The sequence below is a fragment of the Myotis nattereri genome (assembly GCF_964212035.1).
Source record: "Myotis nattereri genome assembly, chromosome: 13".
Classification (NCBI taxonomy): Eukaryota; Metazoa; Chordata; class Mammalia; order Chiroptera; family Vespertilionidae; genus Myotis; species Myotis nattereri.
In genome coordinates this window covers 44,175,354-44,195,654 of record NC_138088.1, presented here as the reverse complement: position 1 = coordinate 44,195,654, position 20,301 = coordinate 44,175,354, and the positions used below count along the sequence as shown (strand labels likewise).

Sequence of the window (20,301 nt, the reverse complement as noted above, 5' to 3'; positions counted from 1 at the left end):
GTCCTTACTCCATGCTCACCAAAGACTTACCTGATTATAACAACTGACTACCTATATAATTTTTTTATTGATTTGAGAGAGAGGGGAAGGGAGAGAAAGAAACACTGATTTGTTCCATTTATGTATACACTCATTGGTTGATTCTGGTATGTGTCCTGACCAGGGTGGAACCTGCAACCTTGGTGTACCAGGATAATGCTCTGACCAACTGAGTGAGCTACCCCACCAGGACTGATGCTTTTTTTTCTTTTTTCCTTTGTTTTTGATATTTGCTGGGGTCCAACCCCAGCAGGTCCAGGGGTCCCCAAAGGTGTGGACGGAGTCGGCGAAGAAGGAACAACACAGAGGCAGCGTTCAGTTGATCAGCAGCCTAGCCAGGATCTCTAGCCAGGTTCTGGTTAGGATCTCCAGCCAGGTTCTGTGTCCATGTTCTCTTGCTAGGTTCTCCAGGTTCTCCAGCCAGGTTCTGTAGCCATGTTCCCTCGCTAGCTTCTCCAGCCAGGTTCTGGCCAGGTTCTCCAGCCAGGTTCAGTCACCAGGTTCTAGTCAGGTTCTCTTGCCATGTTCTAGCCACGTTCTGTAGCCAGATTCTGTCTCTAGGTTCTTCAGCCAGGTTCTCTTGCTAGGTTCTGTCTCTAGGTTCTGTGGCCAGTTTCTGTCCAGGATCTTTTGCCATGTTCTCTCCAGTGAAGTTCTTCTGTCTCTAGGTTCTGTGTAGGTCCTGTGTCTAGGTTCTGTGTCCTATTGTCTTGTTACATCTGTATTTATACCAGTTGATTCCAATCCTATCAATCTCTATTCCAAAGGTTAGGGCTTTTTTTATCTCCATTCCAGGGAGTAAAGATTATGTAGCTTAAGCATGATTGTTCGTAGTTAAAGTGATTAATTACCTGCCTGGCACTTAGTTAAGGGGTTTTATTCCCTCCCTAACTTCAGGGGAAAATCCCTACCTGGGGAAACAACCTTTCTCAGAGAGGTGACCTTGGTTAAAATACATAGTGCCAAGAAGGTGAGCAAACATATTAAGAACAGTATGCCATATATGCCAGGTCCCTTGAAACAGCAAGGATGTACGGGCTCTCAGCAGATATTTTCTTTTCTTTATTAAATATATTTTTATTGATTTCAGAGAGGAAGGGAGAGGGAAAGAGAGATAGAAACATCAATGATGAGAAAGAATCATTGATTGGTTGCCTCCCCACTGGGGATTGAGTCTACAACCCAGACATGTGCCTCTGACTAGAATTGAATTTGGGACCCTTCAGTCCACAGGCCATCACTCTATCCACTGAGCCAAACCAGCTAGGGGATATTTTCTTTAAAAAAAAAAAAAAGGTTTTGTTGATTTTAGAGAGTGAGGAAGAGAGACAGATAGAAACCTGGATGAGTTCTAGCCGGTTTGGCTCAGTGGATAGAGCATCGGCCTGCAGACTGAAGGGTCCCAGGTTCGATTCCGGCCAAGGGTACATGCCTGAGTTTCGGGCTCGATCCCCAGTGAGGGAGGTGCAGGAGGCGGCTGATCAATGATTCTCTCTTATCATTGATGTTTCTCTCCCTCTCTCTCTCGCTCTTATCATTGATGTTTCTCTCCCTCTCTCTCTCGCTCTCCCCCCCCCCTTCCTCTCTGAAATCAATAAAGAAATATATTTTTTTAAAAAGAAAAAGAAACCTGGATGAGTGAAAAACATCCATTGGCTGCCTCCTGCAAGCCCCTTACTGGGGATGGAGCCACAACCAGGGCATGTGCCCTGACCAGGAACCAGTGAATTTTGGGCCCACTGGCTGAGGCTCAACCAATGAACACCACAAGCTGGGCTGAGAAGGTATTTTCTTTTCTTTTCTTTTTGATGGTATTTTCTTTAAAACCAATAGGACCACTAGATCTGCTGGGATGGGAGTGAGAGGGGTAACTTCCTAGAGGAGCTGGAGCTGGAGCTGGAACTGGAACTGAAATTTAAATGAGGCAGTAACAGCCCTTTGGTGTGGCTTAGTATTTGAGCACAAACCTATGAACCAACCACAAGGTCACAGGGACCTGCCCGGGGGTGTGGGCTGGACCTCCAGTAGGGGGTATGCAGGAGGCAGCCAATCAATGATTCTTTTTTTTTTTTTTAATATATTTTATTGATTTTTTACAGAGAGGAAGGGAGAGAGATAGAGAGCCAGAAACATGGATGAGAGAGAAACATCGATCAGCCGCCTCCCGCACATCTCCCACTGGGGATGTGCCCGCAACCCAGGTACATGCCCCCGACCGGAATGGAACCCGGGACCCTTCAGTCCGCAGGCCGACGCTCCATCCACGGAGCCAAACCGGTTTCGGGGAATGATTCTTTCTCATCATTGATGTTTCTTTCTCTCTCCCTCTCTAAAATCAATTAAAAATAGTTAAAAGTAAATAAAAAATTTAAATGAGGCATTCACTAATTAGTAGGCAAAGAGGAATCAGAATGGTTTACAGATAAATCATATACATTAACCTCTAAACCTCCATCTTCTTGCTTCTTCCATGAAGGTAACAGCACCTTTCTCCAAAGGCTGTCATCAACAGTGAGGGAGGTCTCAGGTGTGAAACACCTAGCACGTGCCTGGCACATAGTTTACGCTCAAAAAATGCTGCTTTTCTTCTTTGCCTTCCACCTTCCATATATGTCATCTAGGAGTCCCTTCAGGTTCAGAGGAAGCAAAGTGCCCTACAGGGTGGGTTGTAAATCCCTTTGTCTACCCAGGTCATTGGTGATTACTATGGAATCTGGCCAAGCGAGTTGTTTGGAATGAGTGACCTTAGGGGAAAAGTGGTCACAGGATTGGGGGAACACAAATGCAAATTCACGAACAGTAGAGAGTGAAAGCCATCAAGGCAGGAGCCCCTCTCCTCCACACTATCTCTAATCCTCCAGCTAATCCAGGCCACTCCTGACACTCTTGAAATAACAGATAATTTCGAAGAAATCAGACAGGGGCTAATGTATATTGAGTACTGACTACATGGCTGGCACTGGGCTAAGTGACTGGGCATATATTGCCTAGTTCAGTGGTCGGCAAACTGCGGCCCCTTGAGTGTGGCTCTTCCACAAAATACCACGTGCGGGCAGGCACGTATGTACAGTGCGATGGAAACTTCGTGGCAACCCTCAAGGGGCCAAAGAGCCGCATGTGGCTCAAGAGCCGCAGTTTCCCGACCACTGGACCACTGGCCTAGTTGATTCTCACCAATTACAGAGAATAAAGCTTGAGGGTAAAGCTCAGAGCGAGGAAGTCAACTGTCTCAGGTCATTTGCTAGTGAGGGACAAGGATGGAATTCAACCCCAGGCATCCAAAGTCCAAGTCAGTGTTCTGTTGCTTGAGGTTCCCTTTACCTCTCTAGTGAGGACCTCTGCCTGGGGGGTGTAGGGAGGAGGGAGACACAGGAAGGGGATGCTGTCAAGGATACCTGTAGAGCTGTGGATGAGCCCCTCGCCGCTCCCTTGACGGTGGAAATAGGAAGAGCTGGGGTGGAGAAATCAAATGGGTACATGAGAATGGGGGAGGGAGTATATGGCGGTGCTCACAGCTCCCCTCTCCAACACTTTCCTAAGCACATGGGAGGGGTTCCCAAACCTAGGAAGGCCCTCTTCTCAACCCCAGATCCTCACCCTACCATAATTTCCTGCTCCCTCAGCGGAAGCAAAGGTGGAGAGAAGGGGTCCCATAAACACTTAAATCTCCACATCTGTAACCCACCCTCAGCCAAACCAGCTGTGCAGACTGGGCAGGAGAGAACCTTCACTATCAGCCCCCCTCTAGGTAACAGAGGGAAAGAGGACCCACCCCCCCCCCCCTCTCTCAGTCCCAACCAGATGCCTTAGGGAGCAGCCCAGAGCCCGGCATCTACTCCTGCAGCCCACCCTGAAGCTTAAGGAAGAGAAACTGGCAGCTGGGGACCCCCCAGAAGGGAGGGGGGGACCAACTCTCTTTTCCAGACGGCTCCCCTCCCTCCCCCTGCTAATAGGTATTTCCTGTTTATGAGGCAGCTAAGGCTAGGCTTTTGGGAAAGGATGGAGATGCAGGAGATGGAGCAGCCCCTCCTACGGCTGGGTGGGGGAGTCCTTGAGGAGTGCCTGAAGGTTGGGAGGCTCCTCCCTAGGGAAGGAGTGTTCCTTACACTGACCATCCAGATCCCCCTCCCTCCCACCCCACTCCCACCGTGGCCAAAGCCCCTGCGGGCAGGGGACACTGCGGGGGGGAGGGGGGGTTCTCCCACGTCTCCAGACCCAGAAAGGCGAGAGCAGCTTTCAGGGGAGGAATGGGGGACGGGAGGTGGGGTGGGGTGGGGGAGGCGGAGACTGGAGGGAGAGGGGGAAGGGAGGAGAGTGTCTTGACGGATGAGTCAGAGAGCCTGCTAGAGGGAAGGGCAGTCTGCCGATTCCCACTCCCCAGTCCAGCCAAGCGGTCAAGCCTCTGCCCCCTCCCCCCAGGAAAACGCTGATCCCAGGCTCGCCGGCGGGGGAGGGCGGGGACCCCACTTAATTAACCCTTTCAGCTCTAGTCCCAACTGGTTTAGCAGGCGAGGGAGGGTGGTTAATTTAGGGAGGAGGCGAGTGGAAGAGTGGCCACAAGAATTAGGATAAAGCTTCTTTTCTTCACCCAGGTTGAATGGGGGCGCTTCGCAAGGGGCCCCCAGAGTAGGACTGGGGTCTCAGCGGGGAGCAGCGGGAAGGGGGGTCAGCAGTCTCCGTTCCCTCCCGGGTGGAGAAAGAGCTACACCTCGCAGCCCGCCCTGGCTCCGCCTTCCCCGTCCCTGCTCCCGCTCCGGCTCGTCACGGCGCCCACCTCGGCGGTGCGCCGGGAGGACCGACACCGAGGGTGAAGCTTCGCCTCCAGTCCCGCCCCCTCGCCCTCCCTCTCCGGGGTCTCTGCCTCCGTCTCCTTTTTTAAAAGCTGCGTCACATGCTCGCCTTCCCCGAACGCTCCGGGCCCCTAGCCGCCCGCCCGCCGCCCGCCGCCCGCCGCGCGGCGCACGCACGTCGCCGCTCGCTGCGCCCGTCGGGTCACTTTGACACGGCTCGCCCCGCCCACCAGCAGGCAATTAGCATATTAATAAAGCCCGGCCCGGCCCGGCCCGCGCCGGGGAGCGGGCGCCGGAGATAGCGGGAGGGCGGAGCGGGAGAGGGAGCGGGGGGCGAGCGGCGGCGGCGGCGCGGGCGGCGGGAGCGCACAGACACGCACCCGCGCGCGCACGGACACACACTCGGAGGACGCACACCCGCGCGCGCACACGCAGGGGCAGCTCGCCTTCCCGCCGGGCTTCCTTCCTGTCTGCTCCGCGCCTGACAGGCTCCTCGCTGCAGCCAGGGCCCGCCCGCACCGGGCCGAGGCCGGGCCTGGCTGGGCCGGCGGCGAGGGCAGCAGGGGCCGCGGGCGGCGGCGGCGGCTCATGCCCGGCCTGTCCCCACGCGGGGCGGGCACCGTGACTCGGCTGGGCTCCCAGCGGCGGGCGATGTGAAGATGTCAGTGGGCTGTGCCTGTCCTGGTGAGTGAGACGCACGGCCGCCCGGCCCCTCCCTCCCTCCCTCCCCCTCTGCGGACCCCTCACCCCTTGTTTGGCGAGAACTTGTGTGGGGGGCGTCGGTGGCATGGCGGAGGTAGGGGCTGTGAGGGGGATGCGGGGCCTCGGTCCCGGGGAGGGGTTTCCCCAACGGGGTAAATGCGCAGCAGCCGGGAGGCGCGGGGAGGGGGTGCTGGGGTAGCTTGTGTTCGGGTTTTTTTTTTTTTTTTTGCGGGTGGGGGAGAGATTACTTGGGGAGGGATTGGGGGGGCTGAAATTCCCAGAATTCCAGGGTGTTAGCCAATCAGAAGTGAGTCTGGACTTTTGACCCCCCCCTCAGGTCATCATAGAGTTGCGATTGGCTGGTTTGGGTTGTCCCCCCCCTTTCCCTGCTGCCTATTCCCTCTTAAGATCCTGTGACACCCCCTCCAGGCAGTTTCTGAGGACCGAGTTTGGGTGGAGGGATTAGTTGGGGCCCCCCTTCCCCCCTTCCAATGTCCCTGCCTGTTGCCAGGGAAGGCTGGCCATCCTGAGGGACGGGAGGTATTCCTGGGGGGAGAGGGGCAGATAATTGGGCCCTGGGGCCTGGCATGCCCGCCCTCGTGAGAGGGGGAATGTGGAGCCCCAGGCAAAATAGGAGCTGGAGTGATTTGTGAGAGCTGAGTTTCGGGGAGCAATGCTTGAACCCAAAATAAGAATTTGAGAGAGAACTTAGGCTCAGATCCCTGCCTCCCCAAAACGCTGCTCTTGCCAGTGACAGCCTGGATCTTAGTTCTTTCGTGGGGAGGGAAGGCTCCCCTTCACTGTCTGGGGGGAGAGGCGATGTCCCTGGAGAGGTAGTCCTCAGGGGGCCTCAGAACGCCGTCGCCCCACCTCCCCAGGACTCCCCAGGCCCCCCTCCTGTCCCAGATTGGAGTTAGCTTTCTTCTGAAAGTCAGGTTTCCCTGAATCTAGCCTGGTTTGGGTCCTTTGCTCCTGGGATGCTCTGTTTTGTGGGAGGCCCATACCCCACAACTGCCCCTCCCCCCCCCCCCCATCCCCAAGGGAAGCTGCCAGTGAGGAAGCTTCCTTGAAAATCATGTGACCCTGGCCAAACTGGGTTGGGCACACACTTACAGTGCCTGCTGAGGCTGGTGTTTAAGGGGCCCGGGGCCCAGGAGGAGGGCTAGGAGAGAGCCTGAGAGTCCTGGAATATGCGGGTGTGGGGGACCCCTGGCTCCTGCTGCAGAGGGTGAGGAAGAGGAGAGGAAAGAGCTTACGAAGCTGGAATCCTGCCCAGTCCCATCATTCTTCCTCCTACCAGCTTGGTGTGCATATTTATGCGTGTATTTTCTTTATAAATTGCTCCATGCTGGGTGCCTTGTTCGGATCCATTCATGCTCTGAGTCCACCCCATGGCCTTGATTCTCCGTTGCCACACACGAGCATAGCAGAAACTAAGGCTCTGGACAAATTAGAGGACTGAGTCTTATATTTTGATTCTGAGTTCCTACAAATGGTGGGTAGGAGTGGGTATGGAGGGGTTGTCAGGCTGAGGGTAGATGGGAGGTTGGCCCTGAAGTTGAGGCAGGGGGCTTGGGTCCAGTAGAGAAGGGAGAAGGCTTCCCCCTCAGCCTGTAGTGTAGCAGCATGGGGACAGGAAGAGGACTCAAGCACCAAGAGGTGGGAATGGGGGGGGAGGGGCATATTCAGTCAGCGCCCCCAAAGGCATGTTCCTTTCTTGTGTCTTGACCTGGTTGTGGGAGAGGGGGCAAAAGATGGCTAAGATTGGGGAATCATTTACCAAATGTGAAGAAGTCTTACGGATTGATGTCACAGAGGGTGGATGGAGGTTAAAGGAGAACCACATGAAGAAGGGCTTGAGAGGGCCCTGGAGGTGGGGAATGGTAGGAGTTGGGGTAAGAGAGGGGACCAGGCTTGCATGGGTGGGTGGGAGCACATGGCTGAACACAAGGACATTGTGGCAGCACGTACAGCCCAGGCCCAAAGACACCCCCACCCCCACCCCCACCCAACCTGAGCAGCCCTAGGGTGGGGGTTGAGGCGCCCTGGCAGGCCGCCCGCCTGCTGCCTGCCTGCCTGAGTCTCTCCTTTGTGCTCTGCTGTCTCCCAGCTCCTCCTCCTCCCCGAGCCCAGCAGAGACAGCACATGCCCCACACATGTGACTGAGGGAAGCCAGAGCACACGCAGACCCACACACATGCACACCACAAGATACACATACACACACACTCAGCTCCCATAGTGCTCCTGGGGTGGGGACTAGCTTCTGGGTCTTTGGTCAGGGACAGGTAGAACCTCTGCTGAGGGGCATCACCCTGGGCAGGGCAGGTTGCTGAAGGGGCCAGGGCCTGTCTGGGGCAGCATGTGGCTCAGAAGGGTTAAGGCAAGGAGGAGTAGGGGGAGGGGAGGAGGCAGCAGTGGTGGCGGCTGGGAGCCAGGAGAGAAGGATGGCAGAGCGCCAGGCCAACGGGAGGCCGGGCACAGACAAAGGAAGGGGGGCAGGCACACTGGAGGCCTGGGTCAGGGAGCCCCAGGGGCCCGGGCAGGGGGCAGTGCTGGTACATTATCCTGTGGGCTGGGGCAGGCTGCTGCCCTTCAGAGTTCTCACCTCCAGGAGGGGTGCTCTCCCTCTACTCTTTCCTCATCACCTTTGTCATTCTTTGCTGCTCCCTGCTCATTCCCACCCCAAATTTTAGGGCCTTCTAAATCAGACTTGTTCTCTTTAGCTGGACCTCTCCTGCCCCTGTGCAAGTGAGAGAATTAAGTCAGAACATAGGGAGGAGTAGACTTGCTCGAGAAGGAACTGAGAGTGGGCCTGTTTTGGATGATATGCCAGAGCCTTGGTATGTCTTGGTATATAGGGGCCCTTCTCCCCAAAATTTGAGGAGACAGACTGGGTCAGGGTTCTGAGCTCTGAACTGGAGCAGAAGCCAGAGCATATACCTATACCCCTTCCCATGGACTAGCAGACATGCATTTGGGGCCTAGAATGGACATTCCTTGGAGGGGGAAGAGAGTAGGAATGGCTGCAATGCCCTAGGACTGGGCTTGGATGAGTGAGGTTAGAAACCCAGGATTCCAGGCTCAGGCCCCTCTGTCTTATTATAGTCTGTTCTAGTGAGGGTAATATTTGGCTCTGTGTGCTGTAAGGATTTCTTAAGGTACTGCCTATGAATGCACTTTGGAAAGTTTAAAGGCACTAAACAAATGACAGGAATTGTCAGTGGGGGAGGAGTGTGGTTATCCCAGAGTTGAACTGTAAATTTGGGAGTCGGTGGGAATGTCGCAAGTCCTGGTGTAGGCAATATTTTGCAGGGTCTGGCTGAATGTCATAGATTTCGATGTTTGTGAAAGCTGGGGTGTGTTGTGGCCAGGCTGTGATGGAGAATGCCGTGCAGGTTTCAGGAAGTGTGGTTTATGGGGTTCAATTCTGGATAACCAATGGTCAGTATGTATAATAGTCTGTCACAAGTTCAGGAGGTATATAATGCACTTTCGGTGTGTATATTAGGGTTAGGGAATGTGTGTCACTAGTCACAGTGTGTATGGAAGTCAGGGTCTTTAATAGACTGTGCATGTGCATCTTGGGTTTGGGTTTATTTAGGGTTTGAGGTTTATCACTGGTTAAAAGTGTGTATCAGGTACTGATTTATGTGAAAGTGAGATGTGTTATTTATGTATGGAGGATGTTCACAGAGCCGGGTGCAATATTATTTCTGCACAGTCAACTGGTGTGTATGTCGTGGGACTATGTGTGAATATGGTGGGGGTGGGTAGGAAGTAGGGAGCAGCAACTCCGCCTTCAATGAAGTAGGAGGTCATACGCTGCCCCCTCTAGCGTGTGTGTGTGTGTGTGTGTGTGTGTGTGTGTGTGTGTGTTTCTTTTTTCCTATCTGTCCAGGGAGTAGGGTCTGGACCACTACCCAAGTTTTAGAAACACCTCCTCTCTTGGGGTTACCCTTGGCATTGGAGAACAGGTTCTGCTCCAGTAACTACATATCTTTTTTACTGGGGTGTTGGGGAGGATTCAGCCTCAGACTAAGCCCCTTCTGTAGACCCTTGCTTGGGCAAGCGTGGCTTTGCGCCTCTTTCCCCTGCACCCACGTGTCTCTGATGGTGGTGGTGGTGGTGGTGGTGGTGGAGGAAGGGGCCTCCTCCTGCTAAGGCAGATCTAAGTCAGGGCTTGGAACTTAGCTGGGTTGGCGGCCCAGGAGCCTGGAGTGTCCCCCTCCCTCCAATCAGTGTTTACAGGCTGAAGTCAGAGTCTATCTCTGTCAAAAATAACCCCCTGGAGAGTCCCCCCAGCTAGCTGCTCTGGGATTTCACCAGGGGTGGCAGCCCAGACCAGTGTTCAACCCAAGAGATCACAGAGGAGAGGCAGAGGGACTTGGGGCACCTTTGGGAGGCAGTTTGAAGATACTGGGAGTCTCCAGAGGGGAGGGCACCCTCCTGCATCCCTGCCTGTGGCTTGGCTCCCCTGCTCACTCCTGAGCGCCTCCTGTGAGTTGGGGAGGGGTCGGTGAAGCATCTCAGTTCCTGGCCCCCACAGGCCTCCCTTCCATCCAGGTCTCTGCAGCCCCGTCTGTTCTGTTTCCATCTCTCCATCCCAGTCTCTTCCAGTCTGTCTCTCTTTGTTTTTCTCAGCAGTCCTCCAGGCCTGCCTGCCTGCCTCCCTGCCTCCCTCCCTCTCTCCCTCCCTCCCTCTCGCTCTCCCTCTTCCTCTTCCCCGGCTGGGAGGGGGCGGGGCCGGTGGGGGCAGCTCCACCCTCTGCCCGCCCTGGGGCCTCATTCTGAGAGAGGCTCCGAGAGCGAGCTGGGAGGGAGGGAAAGAAAGGAGGAAAGGCTGTGAGCTGGTGGGCGCTGTGTGTCTGTGCGTGTGCGATTGTGAGTGAGTGTGAGTGCGAGTGCCGGGCACTGCCGCTCCTGGTGCCCCCGCAGTGGGGCCTGGTGGCCTGGGGAGGGCGGGTGGGCTGCTTGGAGGCAGAGGCTGCGAGAGGCGGCGGCGGGGAGAGCCGAGGAGGAGGAGGAGAGAGGAGAGAGCGGAGCAGCCATTGTTGAGGGAAACCTCGCAAACAAAGAAGGCTTCGGACTCCCCGCCGCCCCCCGCCCCCCAGGCCGGCCCCCTGGCCCCCGGCCCCCGGCCCAGTGGCCATTATAACTTTCCCCCGGGGCTGTGGCCGCCACGGGGCAGGCCAAGGCAGTGCGTGCGAGTCTTTGTGCGGCCCGCAGAGTGGAGCTCCCAGCCAGGCCTGCCCGTCCCACTCGGGACATGAGCGGCTGAAGTTGGCCCCCCTTCAGTCCTCACCCCTGCCAGGGCCCTGGTGGGCTGCCAGTTGCTCCCCGCACCTCTCTTGGGCCCCTCAGTTCTCCCAGGTAAGTCTGAGCACCCTGCAAGCCTGTAGGGGGTGGGTAGAAGGTGCTGGGTCTAGCCCTGGCCTGGTATGCTGGCTGGGGGAGAGGTGCCTCAACTCAGAGAGGCCAGGACTCCCAGGCCTGCTGACCTCTGGTCAGCCCCAAAGGGAGGGAGCCTGCCCTCAAGTCAGGCTGGTTACCATGGAAATGCCCAGCTGGAGGTGCCCCCCTCCCCCTAGGATGCAGCTTGCATCCTGAGAAAACTTTACTAGTTCTGGGCTCTCTCTTTTCCTTCCTTCCTAAAGGTTTCCCAGATTGCTAGAGATTGGAAGGGGGCTCTGTTTGACTCCAAGTCTGGATGACACATCCCTTTCATCCCCACCCCCACTTTGCTCCCTCTACCCCTGCTGCAGGGGACAGGCAGCAATAGGGACAGATGGTCTGGGTGATGTTCCCTCCCCTTCTCTTCTCACTCCCAAGCCCTTGTGCTGGGGCTACTGGGAGTTGCTATGCCTCTGGAGAGGTGCTGAGTTTTTGTGTCCATTCACTGGAGGTGTAAATAGAGTCCACAGAGCTTTGAATTTTTCCTCTTCAGAACTGTTACCCAACCCCAGACAATGCCTGTCAGTTTGCTAGTGAGAGAAATTGAAGTTCTAAAACTTTTTTCAGAATTAAAGAGGAACCCAGGTGTCCTGCCTCCCTTCATTTTAGGATGTTGAGCTGACACATTTCTCCAAGTAGCCCTGAAACTAAGGGCAAGGGCAGTGATGCTTTTAGGGGAAGGATGGCCTAGTTGAGGCCAGGCCTGGCCTGTGGTGAGCTGTGTGAGTTTGGGCTTCCTAGGTGGCTTTCGTCTACCTGTCTGTGGAGTGGGGAGACTTGGGGCTGGGTGGGACTGTCCCTTTTCCTGAGGACACAGGCTCCTCATTCAGTTCAGACAGGCATGTGAAGGCTGTGTGTGCTGTGCTGGGAACATGGACGGGGCCTGTGTGAGCTCATGCATGGGGCGAGGGCCTGTTTTGGGCATTCTGATCCTGCCTGGGGCTGCTGGGTTCCAGCCCTTGGTAGGCATGTTGGGGCGAGCTGAGGGTAGAAGCCTGCTAGGCAAGATGAGGCACACATGTGTGCAGGCACACACAGGCTCTGACTCTTGGCTTCTTCAGGGACTGTATAGTGTAGGCCCTGCTGGGACCCTCCTTTTGCCTGTGTTGTGAGGAAGGTCCCTGGGGAGAGAATTAAATGACACATTGGCACAGGGTCTTCCTTTGTCTCTTCCCCCTAAGGACAAAGTAGATTTTGTGTCTAAATTGAGGAGGAGGCTCAGACACAACCAATACAGCTACCCTTCCAAGTGTAATCAAGTTTGGGGACGAGGAAGCACCTGTAACTGGGGTTGGGACCTTTGGAATGGTGCCTCAGTTTCCCCTCATCTTGTAGGGAGAGGGAAAATAGCATTACGGGGTACCTGGCTCATACCCAGCTATGCATATAACACTCCTTCCAGTCAGGTACTATAGGACACTAGGAACTGAGTGTTGCTGGGTGAGGTGAGGTAGAGAGGAGCGCTGATACAAGGAGAGATCCCCGTCTAGTTACCGCCTGCCTCTTAGATGGAGCCTCCGGGAAGCTAGTCTCCTTCCCAGGCCTCCTCTTTCCTTTTGTAAGTAGAGCACGATCCAGTGACTGTCAGTCTCAAAGACAAAATGGGTTGAGGCTTTGGGTTTCTGGTTTGGAGACAATACTAGATTGGTGGTAGGTGTGAGGGAGGGGGCTGGCTGATAAGGGAGTGGCCGTTGGAGGGGGGTTGCAGGGGGGCGGGACAGAAGGCCCAAGTGGTTATCTGGTCTGCAGCACCCAGCAGGCACCCACCCCCCTTTATCTTTCCATCCCCTGCCCTCCTGAGACCCTGGGTGTGGAGGAGGGGCAGGGAGTTGTCCAAATTCCCTTTCTTTCTCCCATGACTTGATCTTCAGAGGGAACAGAAAGGTAGAAATCCTGCAGGATATGGGAATAATCAGAAGATCTGGGCTCAAATCCTAGCTTTATGATCTTGGCAAGTCCCCTTGAGCTTTCAATTGGCTAATCTGTAAAATTGGAATGTTACAGTTGACCCTGCTCACACCGTGGTTGTGATGATTGAACAAAATAATGTAGTTGAAAAGGGGGTTTGTCAAAATTAGATTATAATGCTTAGATATTTATTTATCCTATGGTATTGACATTTCTTCCAGTTTCAATTTTATCATCCAGGCCTCAGCCACATGAAGAAATAAGGTCTTGGGTATTGGGCCTGGGTACTTCTAGTTTCTTAATAAAACAAGATTGGAGCCAGATTTAAAAGCAGAGATAGGTACTCCCTAGGGTAGTTCCCCTCCCCTAGTTCACTGTCCACACAGTCTAGCAAACTTTAGGAGAGCTCCTAAGAGGGACTCAGGATGCCCCTTCTTCATTTCCGTTCCAGGTTGTTCCTCAAAGTCATTCAAGCTGTACTCACCGAAGGAGCCCCCGAACGGCAACGCCTTCCCTCCCTTCCATCCCGGCACCATGCTAGATCGGGATGTGGGGTGAGTCTTGTTCACTTCTCATCCCTTTTCCAGATGGGATCCTGCCTGAAAAGGGGAGGGAGTGACATCTCCCAATAATTCCTGTCTTCCACCCCCATTCTCATAGCCTCTTCCCTTATACAGCCCAACTCCCATGTACCCGCCTACATACCTGGAGCCTGGGATTGGGTAAGTGGAGGCCAATGGGGTGGGAGGTATTTTCTATTACATGGGTGAAGGCAGAAGTGGGGGTGGGGAGGAGGCTCTGCTCCTACTAACTTCCTTCTACACTTACCCCAGAAGGCACACACCATATGGCAACCAAACTGACTACAGAATATTCGAGCTTAACAAACGGCTTCAAAACTGGACAGAGGTATCCAGGGGAAAGAGGAGGGTGAGGGCCATCTGGGCACCCCTGTGGGATATCTTCTGATATACACACAAATACCTCTCCTTGTGCTCTTAGGAGTGTGACAATCTCTGGTGGGATGCTTTCACAACTGAGTTCTTTGAGGATGATGCCATGTTAACCATCACTTTCTGTCTGGAGGATGGACCAAAGAGATACAGTGAGTGGCCTCCGGGGGTTCTGACAGTTCTGCTGTGGGAGTGTATACCTCCTATGTCCTTCTAAGGCAGTGGTTCTCAACCTTCCTAATGCCGTGACCCTTTAGTACAGTTCCTCATGTTGTGGTGACCCCCAACCATAAAATTATTTTCATTGCTACTTCATAACTGTAATTTTGCTACTGTTATGAATCGTAATGTAAATATCTGATATGCAGGATGTATTTATGCGACCCCTGTGAAAGGGTCGTTTGATCCCCAAAGGGGTCGCGACCCACAGGTTGAGAATCTAAGGTCTGGGAGTGGGTATTTGTCTCAGGGTATCTGTTTTGGCAGGGATGGCATCTGCCTGACCCCTTTTGAGATCCTTTTGTTCTAAAGAGTTTTTCCCATCTCTACAGCCATTGGCCGGACCCTGATCCCACGCTACTTCCGCAGCATCTTTGAGGGTGGTGCTACAGAGCTGTACTATGTGCTTAAGCACCCCAAGGAGGCATTCCACAGCAACTTCGTGTCCCTCGACTGTGACCAGGGCAGCATGGTGACCCAGCACGGCAAACCCATGTTCACCCAGGTCAGCAATCCAGCTGGATGTGGAATGCTGAAGCACCTGAGTTTGATTCCCTTCCTCTTTCCCAAAATGTACTCAGCTGTTCCCCAAGGAGGCATAATGGGAAGTTATCAGACAAGAAGGGAGAACAGGTGTGCTGCAGCATTCAGCAGGCATTTACTGAGCTTGTACAGGACTGTATTCTAGGCCACGGGGGTATGTACACCAGTGAACAAGAGCCTGCCCAGTAGAAAGCTCATAGCAGATGAGTGTATCACTAGCTGCATTGGAGAAGACAGGATCAGTTAAGCATTTCTATGTGTATGTGTGTGTGTGTAAGGGTCAAGGGTGTGACAGGTATGTGAGGAGATAGTCCATGTCAGTTACATACCCAGATTTAGGTGCAGGGAGCAGAAGTATATGCAGTTGGGGGAGTTGTGAGCAAATGGGAGAACAGGTATACTGTCAGGTAAGGGGCGGGGGCAGAGCTGTGACAACCTTGTCTCCAGGTATGTGTGGAGGGGCGGTTGTACCTGGAGTTCATGTTTGATGACATGATGCGGATAAAGACATGGCACTTCAGCATCCGGCAGCACCGGGAGCTCATCCCCCGCAGCATCCTTGCCATGCATGTGAGTGTGGGCAGAACCCAAGACACAAGGGGGAGGGCACACAGTGGGAAGGATGGAATAAGGTCTGCCATTTCTTGACAGTGAACTTAGAGGACTAGGGTTTCTCCACCGAAAACATGATTGAATACTAGCCCCTCTTCTCTTTCAGGAGTGTCACAGGCTCAGGTGACAGGGCAGATGAGCAGTTGCACCCCAAGTGCTAGTATTCTTTCTCCCCCTCTAGGCCCAGGACCCCCAGATGTTGGATCAGCTCTCCAAAAATATCACACGCTGTGGGCTGTCCAATTCCACTCTCAACTACCTCCGAGTGAGTCTGATCACCCAGTCTCTGGCCCATTCCATTTGGTCTCAGTTCCATGTCTCTCCCCTGAAAAGCCCCCTTCTGGTCTCCCTACAGCTCTGTGTGATACTCGAGCCCATGCAGGAGCTCATGTCCCGCCACAAGACCTACAGCCTCAGCCCTCGTGACTGCCTCAAGACCTGCCTTTTCCAGAAGTGGCAGCGTATGGTAGCACCCCCCGGTGAGTGCCTTGCACCTGCACCTGTTCTTACCGGGATCTGATGCCATCCCCCAAGGCTGTTTCTTCTCCTGAAGCCCTTTTCTTGTCCCTCGGTCTGCAAGATTGGGATCAGGGTAGGCTCAGGCTCCTGAGGAGCCAGAATAGGGAGCCAGGGCCCCAGGACCCTGCCCCACCTCAGTTTCCTTTTTCTGGCACAGCGGAGCCCGCCCGGCAGCAGCCCAGCAAACGGCGGAAACGGAAGATGTCAGGGGGCAGCACCATGAGTTCGGGGGGTGGCAACACCAACAACAGCAACAGCAAGAAGAAAAGCCCAGCCAGCACCTTCGCCCTCTCCAGCCAGGTACCTGTAAGCATCTCGGCTTTCTTCTCTCTTCTGGGCTGCCCCACTGCTGACCCCTGACCCTTGACCCTGTCCCATTGTGAGCTCACTAGCAGGCATAGAAGCACAGACGGTTTTTACCAATGTACTCTGCCAGTATGGGCTGACTCTTATCACTGATGAGTCCTTAGTAGTCACATGCACAGTTGTGGTCACACAGACTCAGACATAGCAATATAGATACAAAGGGACAGAGTCAGACATGATAACATACGGACGTTCAGGACAGACAGCTTAGGGGCACACAGACCATCAGAGACATTCACATTGATAGAGGGCCATGCAGCCTCAATATGTGTGAATCTACAATACACCGACATGCACATGCACATACTTTCCCCATTGGTGTTTTTTATCTGCTCCCTCTCTTACATGTGGACAGAAGTTTAGGAGCCACCTAAAATTTGGGGGAGATGGAATAGGGAGCTAGGGGAGTAAATTGACTTCCCAGATTCTAGTGGATGTGGGTTAAAGGGTATGATGTTCTGCAGTCCTTCAGTGGGAAGGATTCAGGGACTAGAGGAGTCGATGTTTGAAATTGGGATATGAGAAGGGGGAGGGGGTGTTGAGTTTCTTGGGTGGGTATTGGGGCTCTGGGGGGTTTCTGCTGCCCTGGGCCGGGCGAGCCCCTGCCCCGATTATGTTTGGGGACCTCCGCCACTCTCAGGATGTGATGGTGGTGGGGGAGCCCACCCTGATGGGCGGGGAGTTCGGGGACGAGGACGAGAGGCTCATCACCCGGCTGGAGAATACCCAGTTTGACGCGGCCAACGGCATTGACGACGAGGACAGCTTTAACAACTCCCCTGCCCTGGGCGCCAACAGCCCCTGGAACAGCAAGCCTCCATCCAGCCAAGAAAGCAAATCGGAGAACCCCACATCACAAGCCTCCCAGTAAAGGCCTCACCAGGGCCACACAGCGCTCTGCCTACCTGCCCCACCCCTCGAAGCCCCAGGGAGCAGAAGACAGAATGAAGAGACTGAGCATCTGAAATGGGCAGCCTCCATCCACCCACTTCAGGGAGGAACTGGACTCACTGGGGGCAGGTGCCAAGCTTTGCCCCGCAGTGGCCCTGGGCTGGGCCTGGCCTCTGCAGAGCCTTTTGGGGGAAGGGGGTACTCATGTGGATGCCTACATGGACCCTGGGCCTCTGAGAAATGTTCTGACCACCCCCAGAGCATTTGCCTCCATCTTCACCCCAGGTTCTGGGTTCCCCATCCTCCTGACTCTGCCCCCTTCAAGCCTGGGGTTGTCTATACCCACAGCTCCTAGGGACTTAAATTTGTGGGGCTTGGTTGAGCACTCCTCCCCCAGGCCCTTCACCTAGGTGGCTGGTAATAGAGGGGTAAAACTCTGGGCTCCTCCCTTTTACCACCTCCCAGCTTCACGTTTTTTTAAAAAATAATATTATTAAAAATGTAAGTTTAAAAAAAATCACTCATGTCCCCCCTCTTCCCCTTATTAAAAGTCCAGCTACCTCCCTATTCCTGGCAGATGGGGGGCTTAGGGTCCAGGTGGAGGTGAGTGTGGAGGTAAGGTAGGGGGGTTACACATCATTTTATATAGTTTGAGAGCTTCAGACCAAGGAGACACTTTGCCATCTCTCTTCCCTTTTCCTCGGGGGTGACTGGAGTTGGGGAAGGCATACCATGGGGCAGGGGGCCATTGATGGCCTCACCTTTGTAACAGCTCCCAGCTGTTGTCTGTCTCCCCATCCTCCAAGGAGTCTGGCCTGCCCTCCTAGTGCTTGTGACTCCTTCAAACCCAGCGACTTCTCCCCCCATGATGTGTATATTCTTTACAAGCCCTACACTAGAGCAGCTGCCTTGGATGGGAGGAGGGGGAGGCTCCCTCCCTTAGGGAGTCTGGAGGGAAGGGAGCAGCCTTGTTTGTCACTGTGTTTTGTTTTGTCTCAGTTGGGCAGGCATGAGATGGGGGAGGGGTTCATCCATATTCTCCAGTACTCTCTTCCTCCAATCCCTCAAATTTTGTATCTAGTCCTCCCTGCCCTCCATAGAGGAGGCACTGAGGATGTCCCAGCTCTAAGCTCACCAGGGAGGAGTAGGCCTCTGTTCGCCAGCTGAAGTAGAGGACCTTCATCTCCCAATACCCTCCAGTTCTTGGTCTTGTAGAAGGAAGGGGAAGGCAGCCAGGATCCTCAGCTCTTTTTCAGTTGGACAGGTGGAAGCTCTGAGCCCAGGTTGAGGCCAAAAGCCGGATCCTATGAGTCTGGGCCCAGCTCTGGTTTCTCTGCCTTTTCCCGATGCCAGTTCCGGAAGTGTTAGGACCACCTCTCTTCCCACTCTTCCTTTTGGATTCTGGGGCCCTCTACACCCTGATTCCTTCACTCTAGCTGCCACTGTTGGAAGGGTACTGTGCCAGGAGCTGAGAGAAGGGAAGGGGGTGGGGAAGATGGATGTCCCACCTTAACTGTAATGCCTTTTTTTTTTTCTTTTTTTTTTTTTTTGGCCATTTGAGTCATGTATGGTACAGATCAATAAAGCAACTTTTGGGTTTGAGCGTGTCTTGGTTGGTCATTGGTGCCCAATGATGACTGCCCAAGGCAGTCTTCCCCTCCTTCCTGCAGTCCTAAGACCAGTCATTTGGGGAGGAGGTATGGATTGACTGTGGATTTCCTTTTACTCCCGTCTCACATTTTCCCTCATCATTCTGGTGTTGCTTCTAATGTATCCCAATCTGTCCGCTTGTCCCTCAAAAGTTGATTCCCCACCTCCCCTCCCCCCCAACTGTTCCTCACTCCTGTCTTAGGGCTGCCAGAAAGGTGGCCCTGAGGCAGGGCTCCTGGGATATCCTCCCCTGGGTTAGGCTGGTGGGGGTGGGGGTGGGGTGGAGAACAGGGTCTCTGAAGGAGTTTTGGGTGGTTAGAGTGCCTGGGAGGCTCAGTCGGTGAGATTCAGGCCACTACTAGGGAGGCCAACCAGCCCAGTTGCCTAGGTCTCAAGTCAGAGCGGGATTGTTTATCTCCTTGCTGGCTTTGGGTGGGGCATGGAGGGAAAGAGGAGAATGCTTAAGCGGTGTTGCTACGGAGCAGCCAGACGCTCCATAGAAGGATGGAAAGAGGAATAGGACGCTTCTTAAACTTCTTTCTAGGTAGTAACTCCCCACCTCTAGTCCCCTCTTCCCCCACCATTAAAAAAGATTGTCAAGCCCTAGCTCGTTTGGCTCAGGGGACTGAGCGTCAGCCTGCGGATCCAAGGGTCCCAGGTTCGATTCCGGTTAAGGGCACATTCCTGGGTTGTGGGCTCGGTCCAACGTGCAGGGGGCAGCCAATCAATGATTCCCTCTGATCATTGATGTTTCTATCTCTTCCTCTCCCTTCCTCTCTGAAATAAAAATATTAAAAAAAAAAAAAAAGATTGTCAAGACAGGGACACTGTACTGTGGATTGGGAATGGAGTCTCAGCACCTACAAAGTACCCCCCCCCCCCCCCAGTCTCCCTCATTTTCATCCCAGACAGGGGAAACAGGCCTCAGACTATTCCCCCACTAAGGTCTCTCTGGACCTGAAGTAAGACCTCATGGACCTGTGTCTCTACCCTCACCTCCCAGCTAGCAGAACAGCACTATGGCCTACCCCGCCCCCTCTCCAATTTAGGAGGGATCTTGGCCCTGCCTGCCGCCAGCCCAGCTCCTTGTTGCCCAGTGCCTCAGGACCCCAAAGCCTGCGTTTTCATACACACAAATGCACCACTCCTCTTCTGCAGGCCTGACCTGACTGAAGGACATTGGCCAGACAGCTGCTACCACCAACTCACCCTGGGAGTGCTAGGTAACACCTTGCAGCGTGTCTGTCTGGTACTAGGTGTACATTTAACATTTTTGCCTGAGTGTGTGTCATTGTATGTGTATATGTGACTGATGTGGGAGAGGACTTAGATATGTGTATGTAATGGAACGGATGCATGTGTGAATATTTATGTGGGGTAGTATATGCATTTGTTTATGGTATGTGTCTTAGTGGATTCATTCATTCAGCTAATATTTATTGAGCTCTCTCCAGGTTCCAGGAACAACTCTAGGTGCTAGGGCTATGGTTCTGAACAAGGCAGAGAAAGCATGACTGCTGAGTGTGAATGGGAGGCTACAAATACAGAAATGAGAATGCATTCAAATACAGAAATGAATACATGGCTTAGCAGTATGTGTTGAGTTTGGGGGGCTGTTGAAGCAGCAGTTGTGTGACTGGGTTGGGCATATGAAG

The 20,301-nt window shown here is 54.0% G+C and overlaps 1 protein-coding gene across 2 annotated transcripts; it reads left to right on the top strand.

The window, feature by feature from the left end:
• Positions 1-5,338: 5,338 nt before the first annotated feature.
• Positions 5,339-18,603, top strand: LDB1 (LIM domain binding 1). Of its 2 annotated transcripts, none has more exons than XM_081104733.1 (11): positions 5,339-5,513; positions 13,345-13,447; positions 13,571-13,615; positions 13,727-13,802; positions 13,896-13,998; positions 14,398-14,570; positions 15,056-15,178; positions 15,402-15,485; positions 15,576-15,699; positions 15,897-16,045; positions 16,746-18,603. In XM_081104733.1, exons 1-11 carry the CDS (start codon positions 5,489-5,491, stop codon positions 16,974-16,976), a joined length of 1,236 nt encoding a protein of 411 aa, XP_080960859.1. In that variant the 5' UTR covers positions 5,339-5,488; the 3' UTR covers positions 16,977-18,603. The 2 variants fall into 2 exon arrangements, with proteins under 2 accessions (XP_080960859.1, XP_080960858.1); XM_081104732.1 differs by having other exon boundaries at positions 5,364-5,513; positions 15,897-16,039.
• The last annotated feature ends 1,698 nt before the right edge of the window (positions 18,604-20,301 follow it).

Excerpts from the sequence above, each read along its gene's own strand:
- LDB1 (XM_081104733.1), top strand. The coding sequence starts at position 5,489 with ATGTCAGTGGGCTGTGCCTGTCCTG. Across the intron at positions 13,616-13,726 it reads TACCTGGAGCCTGGGATTGG|AAGGCACACACCATATGGCA; the intron begins GTAAGTGGAGGC and ends CACTTACCCCAG. Across the intron at positions 15,700-15,896 it reads GCGTATGGTAGCACCCCCCG|CGGAGCCCGCCCGGCAGCAG; the intron begins GTGAGTGCCTTG and ends TTTCTGGCACAG.